This window comes from Danio rerio, chromosome 25 (assembly GCF_052040795.2).
Source record: "Danio rerio strain M-AB ecotype USA chromosome 25, GRCz13ab, whole genome shotgun sequence".
NCBI lineage: Eukaryota > Metazoa > Chordata > Actinopteri > Cypriniformes > Danionidae > Danio > Danio rerio.
The window spans coordinates 20,995,537-21,016,786 of NC_141045.1; the positions used below are offsets into that span (position 1 = coordinate 20,995,537).

Here is a 21,250-nt window from a genome sequence, read left to right on the forward strand (position 1 = left end):
CTCTGACACGTGTTCACTTTTTACGTTTTCAACTGAATTGTTATGACACCTATTAAAAGTGGATTTTGCCTGGTAACACTTTAGAATAACTGTCTGTTGTTAATAAGTAACTATGCAGAAAGTATAGATGCAAAATTAAAAGAGATGCCAGCTGAAAAATTAAATGAGGAAGGTCTACATTTTTATGACAAGGTAACATAGTTACTTCTTTCACATGAAGATTTTTTTTGTACAATTGTACAGTAAACCTTTTGAAATTACATAAAACTAAGTTGTAATTTTAATGGTGGTTGGTTGGTTGCAAAAACGTTATTTAAGTTGTCAGTCTTTAATAATCCTTAACTAAATTAACCTTTAGAGTCCAGTACGTGATTGACCCTTCGCTGCTACGTGTTTACTTTTTATATTTTCATTTTCATTCTCATTATGGGTGTAACACACTATAAAGTCAGTCTGATTTGAGTTTACAGTTAGTCTGAACCCATTTTTGTTTCTCTTTCTCACTTTTTTTTTGCTCCCCAGAATGTCTGTTTCAAAGCAAAGTGTGTTTTCTATGTTTTCATCTTCATTTACATCAACTAGAAGCAGTGATGATCCTAAAAATTCACACTATGAAAGGTATGTGTTTTTTTTAAACAATTTTTATATAACCTTTTTCCATGTATGTCAAGTTTTATAAACAATGTTAATTCAAAGTGTGTTCTTAAGCAGAGAATGATATACAAATCTATTAGAGATTTATGTATGCAATGTAGTGTATGTGTTTTGCATTGCTTTTTTTAAAGCTTGATTTACTTTACTTTTCGAAGCAGCTTTTGAATAGCATAAAATTAAGGCAAACCTATTAAAATTAAACATTGTGTAACAGTATCATAAAAAAATATTTTTAAAAATCACAATATTTTTTGTTGTTGCTTGTAGCTTAACCATTTAAATGTCTGGGTAAAGGGTGTATTTCAATCCACAAGCAGCCTGTATTTCAAACCTGAGAGAGGTGGTGCGGCGTAATGGTTTGCTTAGAGCAGCAGTTGAGCTTAATAAAAATAAATAACATTTAATAAACGGTGTCCGCAGGGTCTTAAAAAATCTTAAATTCACATAAATATTGGGTTGTAGGTCTTAAATCATTTTAAACAGGTCTTAATTTTCCCATGTGCAGGTAAAGCTACCCTATTGAGCCAACACCCAATCATCAATAATCCATCTCAAAACTATTTTTTACATTTATTTTTTTTATTGCAAAGAGAGACAATTCACAACAGCTGTTACACATTTTTACAGCAAATGTTGCTAATTAAATTCCCTTATCAGGGAAAGAAAACTGAAGAAATGGTCCCACTTTATATTAAGTGGCCTTAACTAATATGTACATCAAAAAAATAAATACAAAGTACATACTGTGTTTATAATGAATTTGAGAACACTTGTGGTGCTTTTGAGTTGGGATAGAGGTTGGGTTATGGACAGATTTAGTGGTATGGGTGGGTTTAAGGGTGGGTTAAGGTGTAAGGGAGGGTCAACAGTGTATTTACAAATGTAATAACAAAAGTTAATTACAGATGTAGTTACATACATGTATTTAATCAAGCATAAGTACACATTAAATACATGTATTTACACAATAAGTACAATGTAACAAACTATTAATTCCTGTGTAAGTACAAATTAGTTAAGGACACTTAATATAAAGTGGGACCAAAGAAACACACCCCCTTTACATGATCTACCATGATTAAAAACTGTTTACAGAACAAGTTGGCCCATTAGAAAAATCCTTTAGCCCTGTATACGTCTTCAATTTAATTCGCAAAGGTCTTAAAAGGGTCTTAAAAAGTCTTAAATTTGACCTGAAGAAACCTGCAGAAACCCTGATAAAAATATTCAATCCTACGTTTTTACAAGTAAAATGTACATTTTTATATTTACAGTCAGCAAATGAGAGAAGTTCACAGTCATTTAGAGGAGAGCATCCGTCCTTACATTGACCTGATAGACACCCTGAGGTCAGTTGGCATTCACAAGGATTTGGCATTGCCAACTATTGTAGTGATCGGAGACCAGAGTTCTGGAAAAAGCTCAGTCTTGGAAACACTTTCTGGAGTTGCACTCCCAAGAGGAAATGGTGAGGAACTTGTTTTACGCTTATGATTTTGACATTCAAATTGATTTTATAGTAATGAAAAGATTAAGTCCTCTCCTGTGGTGCAATTTCTTACAGCTGAGTAAGTTACTTTTGTTTGATATTTTTGTCATATTCAGAGATAAACTGCCATACATCCAAAACTGAGGTGACTGACTTTTAGAGAAAAGTAGACAACTATTACAACCTTTCCTTTTTCCCTCCGTAAATCTTTTTTTATAGTAGTTTTTTAATAATAGTTTTGTCCAGCAGGAAGACAGATGCATAAAACCAGTGCCAAGAAGTGAACATTGGACATCTTTCTCCTAGACCATTGGTCCAATCTTTACCAAATCTGACTTAGATCATCTTCAGACCATGTAGACCAAAAGTTATGGAATTCATGTCGATAGACAAAACTGTTGTCATATAGCAAATGCACAATCTTGATGTATAGCTGCCACATTACATTACAGGTTGAATCACTGCAATGTTCTAAAGTATTGAAACCAAGCTAAATGTGTATGAACTAGACCTGACATTGACCAAACTACATCAGTTTGCACCACCTTCTGGGTAAAATTGACAAACAATTAAATTCTATCAATAGAAATCATACAGAATCAAATGACTTTTGAATAGTTTTGTCTATTTTCATGAGACTAGTCTTACGGACTCCTTGGATTATACAGAGAACATTGACATTATTTATTCCATAATTGACACAACTTCCTTTCCACCATCTTGAATTGGTTAAAAAAATCTTTTAAAATCTTTGGTAAAATCTTTTGTTTTAACCTCTCCATAGATTGTTAGCCCAATTTTCACCAAATTTGGCTCAAACCATGCTGCCAAAAAATGAAAGAATTTTTCAGTTGCTTTGTAGCTTGTTGCCTTGCTTGTTTGATGTGGCTTGCTGGACTGCTTGGCCCCGATAATAGCTGCTTGCAGCTATATTTTACATTGTAGTAGTTTCAACCTCCACAAAACACCACTTTTGTTTGTATTTTTTATTTCACTTATGATTATGATTGGCGACGCAGTGGCGCAGTAGGTAGTGCTGTCGCCTTACAGCAAGAAGGTCGCTGGTTCGAGCCTTGGCTGGGTCAGTTGGCATTTCTGTGTGGAGCTTGCATGTTCTCCGGGTGCACAGGTTTCCCCCACAGTCCAAAGACATGCAGTACAGGTGAATTGGGTAGGCTATGTTGTCCGTAGTGTATAAGTGTGTGTGGACATTTCCCAGAGATGGGTTGCGGCTGGAAGGGCATCTGCTGCGTAAAAAAATGTGCTGGATAAGTTGCCGGTTCATTCCGCTGTGGCAACCCCAGATTAATAAAGGGACTAAGCCGAAAAGAAAAAGAATGAATGAATATGATTTATTCCTGTTATTAACTGCTTTTCATCTGTGTTTAAAAGGTTCATCACAGCTTTTTTAACAGTAGTTTGTGATTATTGATGCAGATGTGAAGTTACTGCTGTTTATCTAAAAATTGTCAGAAAAATTAAAAACGAAACTAACTTTACACTGTCATTTCATCATGTTAATGTTGCATACATTTTCACAGTTTGTTTTCTGTAAGTTAACTGAACTGTGTCTACTGTAGGCATTGTCACAAGATGTCCACTAGAGCTGAGGCTGAAGAAGGTAACAGGTGGAGTCAGCTGGAAGGCTGTTATTTCTTACCGTGAGAAGCGAACTGAATTTGCTGATCCTTCAATGGTTGAAAGACATGTTAAAACAGGTCAGTGGTTCCTACACATTTCATGGCAGCTTAATGTCTGAAAGTTTAAAGCTAAAAGCTTAATGCATGATCAATTTGTAAAATCGGGGGCAGATAGGGTGGGTTGTGTAGGGTTTGGGGGTTGCGTTGGAGATGTGTTTGCACACAAATACACTTACTGTGCTTATTGTCTTCGGAAAGCTGAGCTGTTTATTTTCTAATTTTCTCAAAGATATCAAGGTAAGTGGGCAAAGGTCTTTCTTATACTCTAACATGCACACACAAATTATATTATTTTGCAACTGATGATCAACAGTAAAAATGACAAATTTCTCAACAGAGAAAATCAGCAACAAACAATGCATGATTGGTGTCATGGCTTTGCAATCAAAACAGTTTTATTGGGGCAAAAACAGCCACGAGCATAACAAAAGGATAGAACATTTGCTGATATCAAATATGCCAAAATAAGTTGTCACCAAAAATAATTACTTTTCTGAAACTTGATTCAAAATCCCTCTAGAGTGGATGAAAAAAAATGTTAAAAAATTAAACAAGCATTTGTTGAAACAACTATGTTATTATTGGCTCTGCATTCTTTTGTCAAACCATATTTCACAAGACCCAAATGCTCCACATGAATTCACCACAGGCGAGCGACAGAACAAATTTAATATGGTTAAAAGTCATATACATGTAGATGAAAAAGATTGTATCAAACATTTGCAGTCAACATTAATGCATATAATTAATTGAAAATTCTTAATGCATTCATATGATTGTTGGAAATCAGCAGTCACAAGTACCTGTAGCCCCGACTGTCATGGATCTGGAAATAGTGCCCAAATGCAAAATGAGGTCAAGAGGGTTTTATTGGCAAATAAAGAGTTCAACAGGTGATGTACTGCATAGGAGACTATAAAAGAAATACTCTTAACAGTTAAAAAAAAAAAAAAAAAATCAAAGACTTAAATTACTGAAATGACTGGATGAAATAAACAAAATCAATAGAAAAATGTAAATATTTCTATTAGAAGCTATTAATAAAACTAATAAGATAAAGAATATGATTGCTAAGACTAAGAAAATACTCATAAAGTACGAACTGGGCAATGAGTCTTGAAGCTCAGGAAAACATAAAGATCACAATAACAAACTCACAAAAAATTAACTTGCTCATTTACACTAACGAGGACTAGAAGAGGGCTAAACAATGGGGCATTGTAAAGGAAACGCCACGCCCTCAGCCCTCGGAACGACCCACCCCCCACAGCCAAAAGGTCCAGAATTTGTCCTTTGAATTATTTTATGTAATTTATATTATTATTATATAATTAATATATTTATATTAAATATATATTGTAATAAAGTGTCATTTTAAATAACTCTGACCATTAGTTTGAATCCCATAGAGCCTCAAAGCCACAATAATGTGACACGAGTCACGTGACATAACCCACTGAGTGGTCACATTTGAATCTTTGATGCGACATTCATGGATAGCTACTGAGTTACGCTGTTGGTCGAAAAGAGCAAGGAGGCAGAAAAGGCAGGCAGTGGCATTATTATCGCAAAATATATGTTCATAAAGACTGCCAAACAGGTAAGTGACTAACAGATGAAAATCTGCCCCTGAGGTTCTAGGCTAACTGGCTGCATTAGCCTAGACGTCCTGCATATTTATTGAATTTTCCAGTACATGACCTCCCTTTACCTATTTCTGACATTTTTTTAAATAACTGCCCGATGAAGGCTTTAATGGAAAGCAGAGTCCTCAGCCGTCAGATGCCACTTCACAGCAAAAGGCACTAATCCCGTCACATCTGTGTTTTTGAGGCTGTTTGCTCACTTATTCTGATCGGATATAAACCAGGTCGCTCAGACCACTTCAGAGGGTTATTTGGGATGGATTCCAGATGAAGCTAGATAGGTATTATAACTTTTTGGACAAAATTAATAAAAACTAAATGGAGAAAATCTGACCTGCGCCAGAAACACCTGTAGATGCGCATTTACCGCCTAATAATCCATCGAAAAAGGCTTTTTTTTTTTTTTTACCAAAAAGGGTTGAAAAAAATAATTAAGAATTATTTATTATTGTATTATTATTACTATAATAATAATAATAATAATAATAATAATTATTATTATTATTATTATTATTAATATTATGTTTTAATTATTATTTTTTATTGAACTGGCCAAACTGTGACTGAGGACAGTTTAATGTGCTGGCCAGTTTGTTTTTTGTCTAATAAATGATATATATATTTTTTTACTTTAAAACTTTAACTGATTGCTATTTTTTCCTAATGGCATATGATGTAATAAATTTGTATTTTAAAAATAAGACTTGTTTGAATTTTTTTAACTGCAATTTTTAGGAAATATTTTTAGTACATCAAAAAGTATGGTTTTGATAACATCTGACTAGCTAATCCAGCAAAAAAGTCACTAAAATGCAGTATTTACATCTCATAGTTAAATAGAAACTGAGGCGTATAACTGCAAAAAGGTCCACTTTTTGAGAAAAAAATAACCACCCCTTACACCAGGCTGGCTATGGGTTTCTTTTCCCTGACCAAGGGCTCTCTTGGCACAGATGCACTGGCCCACAGGTGGCCTCGGGGCATGCGCAAATATACGTTTCCCCCAGTGAGCCTGCTCGCGCAGTTACTGTGCAAGGTCAGGAGGGACGGGGAGCAGGTTTTGCTAGTTGCGCCCCTCTGGCCCAACCGGACCTGGATGTCAGAGCTCCCCCTCCTCGCGATAGCCCTCCCCCGGCAGATCCATTTGAGAGAGGAGCTACTCTCTCAGGGACAGGGCACCATCTGGCACCCTCACCCCGATCTTTGGAACCTCCATGTGTGGTCCTGAGACCACGCCCTGGATATGTGCACAAGGTTCCTAGCACATCGTTTAAAGACCAGGTAGTGAGCCTGCAAGCACTGCCCCCGGAGGAGGCAGACCCAGCTCTTTCATTACTTTGTCCAGTTCGCGCTTTGTGAATTTATCTGGACCGCACTCAGAGCTGTGATCATCTGAGCAGCTCTTCGTCTGTTATGGTGGTCGGCAGCAGGGAAGTGCCATATCGAAAAAGAAGTTGGACCACTGGATAGTGGATGCCATCTCCCTCGCTTACCAGAGCCAGGGCGAGCCGTGTCCCCCAGGAGTGTGTGAGCACTCCATTCGGAGCATCGCATCCTCTTGGGCGCGTGCACGCGGCGCCTCTTTAATAGACACCTATCGAGCTGCGGGCTGGGCGACACCTAATACATTTGCAAGGTTTTACAATCTGTGAGTGGAGCCGGTTTCCTCAAGGGTATTAGGTAACCCTTGGTTATTGAGGAAACAACTCAGTTAAGGTGTTGAAACGTGCTTGCTGTGACATTTTCCCTAACACAGAGATACGTGCGCTTATTCACTCTGTCAGTAAAGTTCCCCGCTTAGGTGAGGCCTGCAGATTCCTCTGAGGCCCCCAGCACTGACTCAGCGGAGTAGTCAATCGCTGACTCATTACGTTGTAGGTCTGCCCACTGGTCAGCCCGTGTTTTGGGTATAGGTGCTCGCTCTACGTGATCCCCACTAGGTGATCCCATATGCTTATTCAGCCATGGTGCAGTCCCCCCTCACAGGCGGACCGTGTCTTCCCTCTCCGCTAACCATCTTATTATATGCGTTCTCCCCCTTCTCAGGGCTAGTTCGTATATTTTGCCATCATATCTCCCCATTTAAGTAGCAGGTGGCCTCCGCAGCGTCCTCCCAGTTGGGACTGCACGCTATCCCAACATACTGTCGAATTTAAATTCCTAGAAATTATCTAGACACTTGCGGCTCCCGAAAAATATATCTAAATCTGTAAATCTTCTTTGATGTGGGATAAGTAAGGGCCTGGGATCACGTTGGAAGACCGCACCTCCTTGTGATGCACGTGCGCTTTCGCTATGCCTGGCTATTCTCTCATCGGAGGCGAAGGTAAGGTGCAGTCATTATGACGTTTTATGATTTCCCCATACGTGGATTAAATCCACTTATAGCATTGAAGTTCTCCATCCGAAGGGGAACGCTCTGGTTACTAAAGTAACCCTTGTTCCTCAAGGGGAATGGAAATGCTATATTGCATCGCCATAATGATTGTTCCATAGCTGTAGGTATCAGTCTCTTCAGCTTAAAAAGGTTAGTGTCTTCTTGCTTAGCTGTGCTTTTATGCTGAATTGATTGCAACAAGCAACAGGTGCGCAAGCTGACGCTTTTCATTGACCCATTTACATACTCTTTCAGATGATTGGCTTTCTGAACGAAATCCCCATACGTGGATTAAATCCACCAGAGTGTTATACACTGGGCTTGTATAATGAAATGATGAATAATTTTTTAACTATTGACAGTCCTAAAATAATTCAAAAACTGATGTGTGTTACAGCCCAGGATGAGCTAGCTGGTAATGGGGTAGGAATCTGTGATGAGCTCATCACTTTAGAAGTCATGTCACCCGATGTGTGTAATCTCACATTGATCGATTTACCTGGAATTGCGCGAGTCCCAGTAGCAGGACAACCAGATGATATTGCAAACCAGGTGAGCATTACAACATTATTTTCAAGCCATTTAGGATCATATTTATACAGTAACACGTTCTGTCTTGTTTTTTGTATCCTGTAGATAAAAAAACTGATAATCAAGTTTATTGTGATGCAAGAGACTATTAACCTGGTTGTGGTCCCTTGTAACATTGACATCGCAACAACAGAAGCATTAAAACTTGCACAAGAAGTAGATCCTGAGGGCAAAAGAACTATTGGTAATGTAATACAGAACACCTGTATATAAACACACACGCAAACATTAAATAACATTATACATACATTTTATGGGTTTAATGCTACACTCTCAGAAATAAAGGTACGCAAACTGTCACCGGGGTGATACCTTTTCAAAAGGTACACATTTGTACTTAAAGGGTCAGTATTGGTACCTCAAAAGTATATATTAGTACCTACAAATTTTAAGAGAAACACTTCTGTACTTTTTAGGTACTAATATGTATCCTTGAGGTATTAATAAGGACCTTTTAGGTACAAATGTGTACCATTTGTAATGGTACCACCCTAGTGACAGCTCACATACCTTTATTTCTGAGAGTGTACACTGAAGTCATGGTTTGGTACGTACATGGCTTTTGGTATCCGGTGCTTTCTCTTTCTGCTTATTTTGAACAGGAAGAAGTGTCTTGCCACAATTAGTTCATAACTAAACAGCTTTTTGTAATGCAAAAGTACAAAATAAATAGAATAATGAAAAATAAAATGTTATAATTAGGAAACTATTTATTAAACTTAGAAGATTAAGCTCAACCATTTTCTAAAACAACAGAAAAACAATAATTGTGTTTTAAACTTGAGATCCAGTAAGCTTGAAACCTGAAATCTCTTCCAATGAAAATGCAGCACTGTGTCCATCCATAACAGCAGATCAACAACAGCAACTGTTTAATATTATGTGTGTTTAAAAAGAAGGGACTCACTTACTCACAGACTGACTTACTTTATGTGTACACAAGATGAGACAGTAACTTTTATTCCCATAGTTTGACATATGGGGATGATTAATAAACACTCCCGCTTCATGACATTTTTTAGATTCTGTGTAAAACTACTTCAACTTTCACCCACAGCAGTGCTCATTTTGCATATTTTCAGTTTCGAGGCAGTAATCCAATCAGAAGAACTCAGATGTGGGACAAGTATTACGAGCTTCTGTTTATGGCAGCAAGCTGGCATGACAATGAAAACATGACGAAACCACAACTGAGCGATGTGTTTTCAGACGCAAAGGCTGTTTCTCAATTACAAGAACACAGAGAATAGACTTGCATTCTTGTGAAGACCGGTCTTGCCAGGTCACCTCGGAAGGGCAAAGTCGGCAGACCGTGAGAGCATAGAACGTGTCTTGCGAGAAATGATATGCTACGTTCTTCCAGATGGACCACATGACCTTTGCGCATTTTTTATGGAAATTATTTTAACATTACAGCATTCATACAACGATTTATTGTTTTTACCCTATTCAATATATATAATTTGCACAAAAACCTTACAAATATACTTTGCACAATACAAATAAAACAGATTTTAATACAAATTTTGGTAAACAAACAGCCTTATGCCTCTATTAAGATTATCACAATAATGTTTACTTTCACGGGGCTGCACAGTGGCACAGTGGGTAGCACGTTTGCCTCACAGCAAGAAGGGTTGCTTTTTCGGGCCTCAGCTGGGTGAGTTGGCATTTCTGAGTGGAGCTTTCATGTTCTCCCTGTGTTCACATGCTCCGGGTGCTCCAAAGACATGCTGTACAGGTGAGTTGGCTAAGCTAAATTGTCCATAGTGTGTGTGTGAATGAGTTTCTATGGATGTTTACCAGTAATGGGTTGCAGCTGGAAGGGCATCCGCTGCGTTAAACATATGCTGGATAAGTTGGTGGCTCATTCCGCAGTTGCAACCCCAGATTAATAAAGGGACTAAGCCGAAAAAATTATTAAATGAATAAATGTTTACTTTCATCAACTAATTTAGGGAAACTCCTAAGATAAATAAGTAATATGTCTGAAGTTTAATAGTAAATTTATATAAAATGCTGCGCTCCCACCTCCATCGCAATGACTTCTAGGGTGTCTAAAGCGAGTTCGGTGCTCAAGTCTGCAACGATGCATCCTCGATACCAAGACAACATTAAAGAAACTTCACGTGTCCTCCTGTCTTGCTGTCTTGAGTTGTGAAACTGAACTTTGCTGGTCATTGATTACGTTACATACGAAAACGAGGTTGCAAGATCGCTAAAGAACGCATATTGAGAAACAACCAATGACTCGATCTTTGTGGATGTCTCTTTAGTTATTGAACTGCTGTGGTCCTTTCTGTCTAACTCCAGTGATTAGACATCTGAACTCACTTTATTCGCAATTATAACCCTAATTATACAGTATGTATGTGTGTGTGTGTATATATATATATATATATATATATATATATATATATATATATACATATATATACACACATATATATATAGCGTATGCAATTCTGTGTCAGCAAATACATTTTACATAGTAACTATATTTCTGCTTTACAGCTGTTTTGACCAAGCCAGACATCATAGACAAAGGTACAGAGAAAAACATTCTAGCCATTGTCCAGAACAAGGTAATTCCTCTCCGTAAAGGTTACGTCATGGTGAAGTGCAGAGGACAACAGCAGATCGATGATGACATTTCTCTGGACGAGGCCACAGAAATGGAGAAAGAGTTCTTTCAGAATCATGAGTTTTTCAGGTTTGCCCTGTATAGATTGCTCACACATAACATCCCTAAACTGATAGTAATATCCTTGAGCTGTACTTTCTACTGGACACTATTAAAGTTTGCATCCACAAATTGCTCCATGAAGAGCTTCCTTTATAAACGTTCATTTTTGTCATGTTTTATTTAACCAAAACAGGGAAGATTTTTAAAAATGACATGATTATTAATTGACCTATCTTTGCAGACGCCTGTTGAGTGAGGATAAAGCGACAACTAAAAGTCTTGCCAACAAACTAACTCAGAACCTTGTTGACCATATTAAAGTAAGTTACTAAAAGTATTAAATAAACTGTCTCTTCATATTTTGTGTTAGCTTAACATTAATTAACATTAATGGGCTCAGTAGATGTAATGATAGAATATAAAGATGATCATTCACGATTTTATTTATAATTCATCATTTTAAGTCAGTACATCAGTTAAAGTGTTAAATGGGTCATTTCAATGTACAGTATACCATTCGGTTCGATTCATGTATAACTATTCAGGCAGTGAATGGTTTCTATTCGTCCGTGCTGTTTTTGCTCTTGTGGAAACAAAATTAGGACTGTACTTGACTGTTCTTTGAATTGTTAGTGGAAAAGTCTGTATTGTCACGTGTATTTTACAAAAGACAATGAAATTTGGAAATGATTAAAACTTTATTCATTCATTCAGTCATTTTCTTGTCAGCTTAGTCCCTTTATTAATCTGGGGTCACCACAGCGCAATGAACCGCCAACTTATCCAGCAAGTTTTTACGCAGCGGATGCCCTTCCAGCCGCAACCCATCTCTGGGAAACATCCACACACACATTCACACACACACTCATACACTACGGACAATTTAGCCTACTTCAATTCTGCATGTCTTTGGACTGTGGGGGAAACCGGAGCACCCGGAGGAAACCCACGCGAAGGCAGGGAGAACATGCAAACTCCACACAGAAACGCCAACTGAGCCAAGGTTCGATTTAGCGACCCAGCAACCTTCTTGCTGTGAGGCGACAGCACTACCTACTGCGCCACTGCCTCGCCCTATTAAAACTTTACGTGATTAAAACTGCACTCACAAACTCCACAATTCTGCTAATGTCATATAAGTGTATTACAGATACAAACAAATGTTACAATAAAATCCCAATGAATAAATCAGAATGACACAGTAGATGTGAAAATGTATTGTTACCATCAGATGGCGAAATCGTGCACTGTCAAAAACTTCAAACCATCAATGCAGTTTGATTTAAAAACCTCACTGCTTCAGAAGTTTCATTCTGCACATCCCTACATCATTGTATTATTATGGTGTATTTAGAAAATGGTGTGTTGTTGATTCCCTTGTAGCACATGCAAGTGATTCTGTATAAATGAATGAGTGTTCTAAAGTGAGTCTAGCTCAAACGTTTAGGTACTGTAATATTGTGCTAGGTAAACTTACATAAGGATCCCAAAAATTGGTTAACTTTTGACAACTTCTGACAGTAGAAACTGAAATAACTGAGTGCTGCACTGTACTATACTGTACCACCAAGTGGAAATGAGCCAAAATATGTTTTAATCTTTACCCTACTTTTTTCCAGAAATCGCTGCCACAGCTCAGTGAGCAGATAAAAAAGCAGTTGTGGGACCTGAGAGATGATCTAAAAGAGTGTGAGTCTGGACCCCCACAGGATTCAAAAGGGGCCAAACAATTTCTTATTAAAGTAAGAAGTTTTAATTATCCCATCTAGCAGGAAAAAAATAGTAGTTGTAATTGTAATTAGAAGTGACTGTGCTTTGCCACAGAAAAACTCTCTGCTGTCTGCTTTAGCTCCAAAGCCTGAGTCCCCTCATGTGTCAGAGCACAGTTACTAATTTACCTTAACTCTGGAGCACATTTCAGATTTTCGAATTCTGCAGCCTCCAAAAGCCTCCTGAGCCCTGTCTTTCTCTTTAAATATGATGCTATTCTGTTGTATTCTGTTGGGTTTCTGTTTTACTCATACCTCCATAATCTGTGCCACCAGCACTGTCCAGCACTCTCCTATGGTTCCTGAATTGACCCTATGCATGGTTACTGTGGGTTTTAGCCAGCTTAGCCCTTTCCTGTGAACCGTCATATCATTTTATATTCACAGCATTTAAGTTCACAGCAATCAATAATTTACACTGCCAGATTGAGACAAAATGTAAAGTGTGTTACATATCAAATTTTCAATGGATGTGCTTGACAGTGTTCAGTGCTCATCTGCTGTCTCCTCATAGCTCTTACATTTAAAGATTCTTTTCATCTCATTTATGACTGAACAACTAAATGAATGCTTAAGCTGTTAAAGGAACTTTGTTAAATTGAAGATGAGATACATTCAAACCAATCTTTCATCATAAATAAGAATGTTTCATGCTCCATGTATATGGTACTGTATATTGCCCTGGCACTTCTGACCCTTCCCGACCCAGGAAAGGCCCCTGGACAGCTTACCCACATTATTCTTTTCACTATAGTAATTTAACGCCACTGTTAAAAAAATATAATAAAAAATAAACAAATAAAATAAAATAAAAAAACAGGTATCTTGGGCAATACCAGAGTAATGTCTCTCCCGACATTTTTTTTTAGAAAGACTAGAATATGTTGTCTTCAATAAGTAGCTGCCTTTTTAAACCAGAGTCGTCTGGACACTAACCAGTTTGGTTTTAAAAGTGGGCACTCCACTAAGACTGATCATTTCACAGTTGTGGAAGTTCTGAAACTTGCAAGAGCTGCATCCAAGCGCTCCATGAGTTACAAAAGCTTGGACAAGCAGTTGGGCAGCATGTTCTGATAGGAAAGGTTTAATCTTTCTGATGTTTTTTAGAGCAAATCTGCATAAACAGGCAGTTGTGGCAATATGGTGTTAAATTTATTCATAAATTCATAAAGTCATCAAGAACCACTCCTTGAGATCGCCTAATTGCTCATCTTGCTGGATTTACAGTATATACTACTTTTAATATAGTGAACCACAAAATTCACTTGGCAATCCTCAAGCAATAGGCATCTCAGGAACCACACTCTGAGGTTCAGCTCTTTCCTTTCAGATTGGTCTTTCAGAGTTTCTCGGAGAGGTGAAGTATTGGAGCTGCATGATCTTGCCACTGGGGTGCCTGTGCTTGGACTGCTTCTCTTCTCTATTTATATCATCACTTATGTTTGTTATTTAGAAACATGTATTTTCCTATGTATTTTTGCTAGTCTACCTCTCATTCCAAACGGATGATCTGATGATTGCTGCTTGGATATCAGCATGTTGGACATTTCTTGCTGGTTGAAGGACTACCATCTTCAAACCAATCTCTCCAAAATAGAACTGCTGGTAATCCCATCTAGCCCAAATATTAACCAGAATTTTACCCTACAGCTGAGTAACCTGTTTCAGGAACCAACTATAAGAATGGTTCTTGATGAACAGGTAAAATTAACAGCATTTTGCCACAATTGCCCATTCATCTCTAAATAACATCAGAAAGATTAGACTTTTTCTATCAGAAGATGCTGCCCAATTGCTTGTCCAAGCTCTTGACCTGTCCAGGTTTGACTATTGCAATGGTCTTTTGGTTGACCTACCAACCAACACCATTAAAAGCCTCTTCAAATGATCCAGAATGCAGCAGCATTCTTGTCTTTAACAATTAAAAAAGTCTGTTTTATTTATTAGTCTACACTGATTCAAGACAGTCTACAAAAATTCAAGGCACTGTAATTCACCAACAAAACAACTGCTGGCTAGGTATCCATTTAATTAAGTTCATATACTGCAGGTATATGTACTTAACAAGATCTAGATCTCTGTTTCTAAACATCGCTTTGTGGTACTATCCGTCGCTTTGAGGCACAAAATTCATCACAAGGACATTTATTATTAATATTTCATCCTGGTGTAATGACTTGGCAAACTACACAAGGAGCTGAGTCTCTGACCACATTAAAAAAAAAAAAAACATCTGAAGGCTCATGTGTTTTAATAAATAGTTAATCATTTAATTGTCCAACAACACTCTCTTGGCTGTGTTTAATCAATATTTTTTGTGCAGATCTTAACAAAGTTTAATGGACAAATCAAGTTATTATCGTCAGGAGAGAAGATGGCTGAGAAAAATTTGTTTGTGCTGCTTCGGGAGGAATTCAATATGTGGAATGATCATCTTAATGAAACAAAGAAGTCCTGTTAGTGTATTTTCAAATAATAAAAAAATATAATACAAGTTCCTAATAAAAAAGTATTCTCTTTTAATAAGAAATGCATATTGTTCTCCAACAAGTAAAACAATCAACTAAAGAGAAAATAGAGGTTCTCCAGAATTTCAGAGGGAGAGAACTGCCTGGCTTCAGCAACTACCGAGTGTTTGAGGTGATTTTGCAAAACCATGTGGCCACACTTAAGAACCCAGCATCTAAATTACTGAATGCCATCAAAGGTAACTCATCATGTAATTTCACGTTTAAGATCTTTCTGGTCACCATACTTGTTAACACTGAATAATCAATGAATAATCATGTCAATTTTTTAGTCAAAGTTTGTTAAGTTGCCAGATCTTTCAAACCATTTTTAACCTCAATCTGGCAACCTAAAGCACAGTTGTGCTATTAATTTCTGCGTGGGTAATAGATCTGGGATTTGAATGGCGATGGTAGTAGTGTCAGTGGTAGACAAAGAGAAAAAAATAGATTTTATATAAACAGGGGTTTTACAATGAAACGTAAATGCCTGGTTTTAAACCACAATAATTTATTAGTATAGTGTAGGGCCTCCTTTTGTGGCCAATACAGCATCGATTTGACTTGGAAAGTCCTGCACAGTGGCCAAAGGAATTTTGAGCCATTCTTCTTTCAAAATAGTGGCCAGGTCACTATATGTGATGCTGATGGAGGACAACTTTTTTCCTCCACTCCTCCATACTCACTCCTCCAAAACACCTCAAAGTGGCTCAATAATATTTAGATTTGATGATTTCACTTTCATGTTCATGGATCTCCTGGATGTAAGAAAGACAGTGAAGGTGAACTCATAAGAGAAAAGTTCATGTTTCACCTTGTCCACAGCCTAAGATTTTTGCTGCTGGTACTCTGCTAAATAAACCTTCACACTCTGCTCTTAGTGGTTGAATGTGCAATCAATTGGCCAACAGGCTGGTCAAATTTAGCCATGAAACCACTAACACTAAATTGGCCAGGGTTCCAGTTTCATTGTCCAACTCCTGTATATTCTTCATAATAATATTTTTCAACTAAAGAAGGTTACATTTATCAAGATGATTATACATACTTTATAAAGAATACGGAATAGTTGTACATACATCTATTTTATTATTGAGACACAATAATTTTCAACTGGTACATTTGTCTGACAATTGCACTTAAATGTTCATGTATTAGATCAATGGGAATACAGTGCATTCGGAAAGTATTTATAGCACTTTACTTTTTCCGTATTTTTATTTTACAGCCTTATTCCAAAATTGTTAATTAAATTCATTTATTTTCTCAAAATTCCACACACAATACCCCAAAATTACAATACAAAAAAAGATTTTTTGAAATGGTTGCAAATATATATATATATATATATATATATATATATATAAACAAAAATTCACATGTACATAAGTATTCACAGTCTTTGCTTAATATTTTGTTGATGCACCTTTGGCAGCAATTACAGTCTCAAGTCTTTTTGAATATGATGCCACAAGCTTGGCACACCTGTCTTTGAGAATTTTTACCCATTGCTCTTTGCAGTACCTCTCAAGCTCTTTCAGGTTGGATGGGAAGTGACAATGTACAGCCATTTTCAGATCTCTCCAGAGATGTTTAATAGGATTAAGAGGTCTGGGCTCTGGCCTTGCCACTCAAGGACATTCACCGAGTTGTTATAAAGCCACTCCATTGATATTTTGGCAGAGTGCTTTGGGTCATTGTCCTGCTAGAAGATAAACCTTTGCCCCAGTCTGAGATCAAGAGCACTCTGAAGCAGGTTTTCATTCAGGATGTCTCTGTACATTGCTGCATTCATCTTTCTCTCTATCCTGACTAGTCTTCCAGTTTCTGCTGCTGAAAAAATCCCTACAGCATGATGCTGCCACCACCATGCTTCACTCTAGGGATGGTATAAGCCTGGTGATGAGCGGTGCCTGGTTTTCTCAAAACGTAACGCCTGGCATTCACTCCAAAGTTCAATTTTAGTCTCATCAGACCAGAGAACTTTGTTTCTTATGGTCCGAGGGTCCTTTAGATGCCTTTTGGCAAATTCCAAGCAGGGAGTGGCTTCCGTCTGGCAACTCTATCATGCAGGCCTGATTGGTGGATTGCTGCACAGATGGTTGTCCTTTAGTAAGATTCTCCTCTCTCCACAGAAGAATGCTGGAGCTCAGACAGAGTGACCATCGGGTTGATGATCACCTCCCTGACTAAGACCCTTTTCCCCCAGTCACTCAGCTTAGATGGCCGGCCAGCTCCTGATGGTTTCAAACATCTTCCAATCACAGATGATGGGGACCACTGTGCTCATTGGAACTTTCAGAGCAGCAGAAACTTTCTGTAACCTTCCCCAGCCTTGTGCCTCGAGACAATTCTGTCTCGGAGGTCTGCAGACAATTTCTTTGTCTTCATGCTTGGTTTGTGCTTTGAAGTGCAGTCAACCCTGGGACTTTAAATAGATGGGTGCCGGCAGGACTGGCGCATCCATAGACAGACATCCCAAGTCTCCCGGAGGTTGCGGGAGTATCCCGGAAATACATAGAGACTCCCAATTGCCCGCAAAGGAACGATAATCTCCCGAAAATCTCCCACTCGGTCCTTAAATAAGTCTCACACCCCTTTCCACCGCATCCCACCCAGCTCTTCAGGTACATTGTGCGCAACTCACCCCCACCGCTCTTAAGACATGTCACGCGCAACTCACCCCCACCGCTCTTCAGGTATGTCGCACGCAACTCACCCCCACCGCTCTTCGCATATGTCGCTCGCTCACTTACCCCCATGCCACACGCCCCCCAGCAATATGAATACTTTCCGGATGCACTGTATATGTTATGTATGAAATATTGTATTGAAATATGTCAAGGATTTGTTGAAAATAATGTTTAAATTATTCTAAACGTTACATTTTTGATAAAGCTGTAAGGCCATGTTTCACTCAAATTTAACTCCTGAGGCAGTTGGATTTTAGCACTTAGCTATGTGAAAAATGAATGATGCCTGGAATGTTTTAAAGTTTTATTATACTTGCTCTACAATAATGGCTGTTTGCTGTTTTTGATGTACTGTTTGTACTTTACCTAAAGGCATCATACTTGGCCATTTCACTGAGGTTGTCGAAACTTGTTTCCAGAACTATCCCGTTCTTCAAAGTATCACTAAGGTAAATATTGCTCCTGTTTAGATGTAAATAAATCTGCAACAATGAAAGTTACCTTTTTAAAAATATATTCCTCACCTGAAACTTCAGGACAAAATTGACAACATTCAGTCAAGCCAGCAAGCAAAGGCAGAGCAGAGGATCTCAGAGCAATTTAAAATGGAAAGAATGATCTTCACTCAAGATCCCATTTTCTTAAAGGCGTTGAATGAGATCCCAGATAGTGAGACATTTTCAATAGATGAGTTACCTGTCTTTGACAAGAAAAGCAAGTACAGTGACATGCTGGAGGCGTATTACGAGGTACATTTTTCTAGCTGTCAGTAAATAATTAAGCTTTTGTTTGTTCAGACATTGAACGGGCTGCAAAATTTGGGGTGTATGGAAGTAATTTGAGGTTTTTATTTCAGATAGTAGTGCAGCGGATGGCTGACCAACTGCCCATGATGATATTATTTTTCATGCTGAAGCAGACTGCTAAACTCCTAACTGCAGACATGTTGAGTTTACTGAAAGGGGTGAAAGTGAGCGAGCTCCTGTTTGAGGACACAGACGTCAGCAGAAGGCGTAGAGACCTACAGGCTCGTCTGGACCGCCTGAGTATTGCTCAGGAAACCTTGAGCAATTTTGAAGGATCTGCTGAGTAGAGGTTATCATCTAAAAATGAGTCGTGTATTAAATATGTAATTACATTCATGTATTCTGAACCATTTATCCTAGGTTTCAACATGTCATTTGTGTTGCTGCTTCAAATGAATTACTAATTAAGACATTAAAATTGTTTTTAAGTTATTTTTGTAATTACTATGTCTGAAAAGTAAATACTCAGTAAGAATTTTTATTTTGATATAAATGTTAACACTTTTCAATTGTTAATGCTAATGCATTTACTAAAATCAACAGTGAACAATACATTTATTACGGTGTTTATTCATTCCTAATATTTCATTCTTCAAGTTAGTAAAATCATTAAATGACATACACATTACACACTTTTGCACCATTCTCCCTAGAAATCAAATGTGATGCTGTCCATCTAGGCATATGTCAGGACTTAATGTGGCTTTAATAAGATTAATGCAGAACAAGTTAATTAATTTTGTAACAACACTTATGCAGCAGACCGTTTGTTGTTAATTAACATGGTAACAAATGAAAGTATTTCAGTATAGTTAAGTTGGTCCTTCAGTAATTTCTGATTGATCCATTCTTTCATTCAGCATTGGTTTCATGCTAAATTAACTATTAATTTACAAATTTGTTAATCATTAATTGTGTATCCTTATTGTTAAGTGTTGCATAAAATGTGTATTTAATGAAATATTGATATGTAAACATTTAAGTTTGCAGAACAAAAATATTTGTGGTTGTTTCATACAGTGGCCACAAATACTCTGTAAAAAAAAATGTTAATTAAAAAATTCAATGTTTTGTGATTCACAAGGTTTCATTTATTTATGGTTGTGTATTGCATAATGGAAAATCAACTCTACAATTCAACTCCCAGACAATATCTCAATTTAAACTAAAATTAAAGTGTAATTTAATGTAATGATAAAGTATATTTTTAGATAGTTATAAATGGTAATAAAATCACATTTTCTGAAAAACAGCAACTGACTTAACTAAAAACATTTGTATAGTAGCAGATTTCCATATGTTTTTAAAACTTTCTTTTTCCGAAGAAAGATCCAGGTCCCGTAATGCAATTCAAAAACATAAATAAAAATAATGGAAAGCTGCTAACTTAGAGAGATATTTTCAGTTGGTTTAGTTGGTTGCTGTTATGTATCCTGCATGATTACAGCTGTAGCCAAGATTAGACTTTCAGTAATTCCCAATTGGTCTATTCTTTCATTCACCATCATTTCATGCTCAGCTAATTATTAATTTAAATATTATTAAATCATTGATGGTGTTTTTGTATATTGCAAGTGTGCCTATAAATGTGTATTCAATGAAATATTAAAATGTAAACATTTAAGAATATTTTATGCAGAACAAAAATATCTATGGTTGTTTTCATAGTGGCCACAAATACTGTAAAACCCAACAGTCAACTTTATCAAATAAAATGAGTGTAGTTAACTCAAAATTTACTGAAAGTAAATTCTACTCATTTGAAGAGTTTTAAACTCAGCATTGAAGTTAATTAAATACCTCATTACTTCAACTTAAATGAAGTAAGTTCACAGTTCTCATATATATTAGTTTTTTTTTACTCAAATGGTTTGTAGCATTGGGTTTCTTTAAATGGTTTAACTTGCCTAAACGTATTGGGTTTTACAGTATTTGGTTGGTTTGAGTTCTCTTCATTTATTAGGTTTTGCTGTGCTCAAATTGATCCTTTTATCCAAATGGATTAAGTTCACAGATTCGTTTTTGAACTTAACTGGTTTGTTGCAATCAGTTTCCTCAAATGGTTTGAGTTACTTATTGGGTTACAGTGTATGATATGTATTAGGGTAGATAAAGGTATTATTGTCTTTTATTCTGCCCCTTAAAGCATGCGTAAAATGTTGGCTTTGTGTGGCAAATTGTGGATTTATGGTTGCTTCTAAAACAATTTTATATTTTTTGTATGTGTCTCTAAGTACAAACAAATTGTATATCGGTAATATAAAATATTTGATCTCATTTAATTATTTATACCAAAGAACCACATAAAAACAGCTACAGTTTTTGCAATTCA

The 21,250-nt window shown here is 37.0% G+C and overlaps 1 protein-coding gene across 3 annotated transcripts; it reads left to right on the plus strand.

The window, feature by feature from the left end:
• The first annotated feature begins 60 nt into the window (after nt 1-60).
• mxg (myxovirus (influenza virus) resistance G) lies at nt 61-20,001 on the plus strand. Of its 3 annotated transcripts, XM_087310470.1 has the most exons (14): nt 61-192; nt 523-618; nt 1,929-2,122; nt 3,724-3,861; nt 8,264-8,418; nt 8,503-8,641; nt 10,972-11,170; nt 11,385-11,463; nt 12,763-12,885; nt 15,236-15,368; nt 15,464-15,619; nt 18,485-18,561; nt 18,649-18,861; nt 18,969-20,001. In XM_087310470.1, exons 1-14 carry the CDS (start codon nt 164-166, stop codon nt 19,203-19,205), a joined length of 1,968 nt encoding a protein of 655 aa, XP_087166596.1. In that variant the 5' UTR covers nt 61-163; the 3' UTR covers nt 19,206-20,001.
• Nucleotides 20,002-21,250: the final 1,249 nt, after the last annotated feature.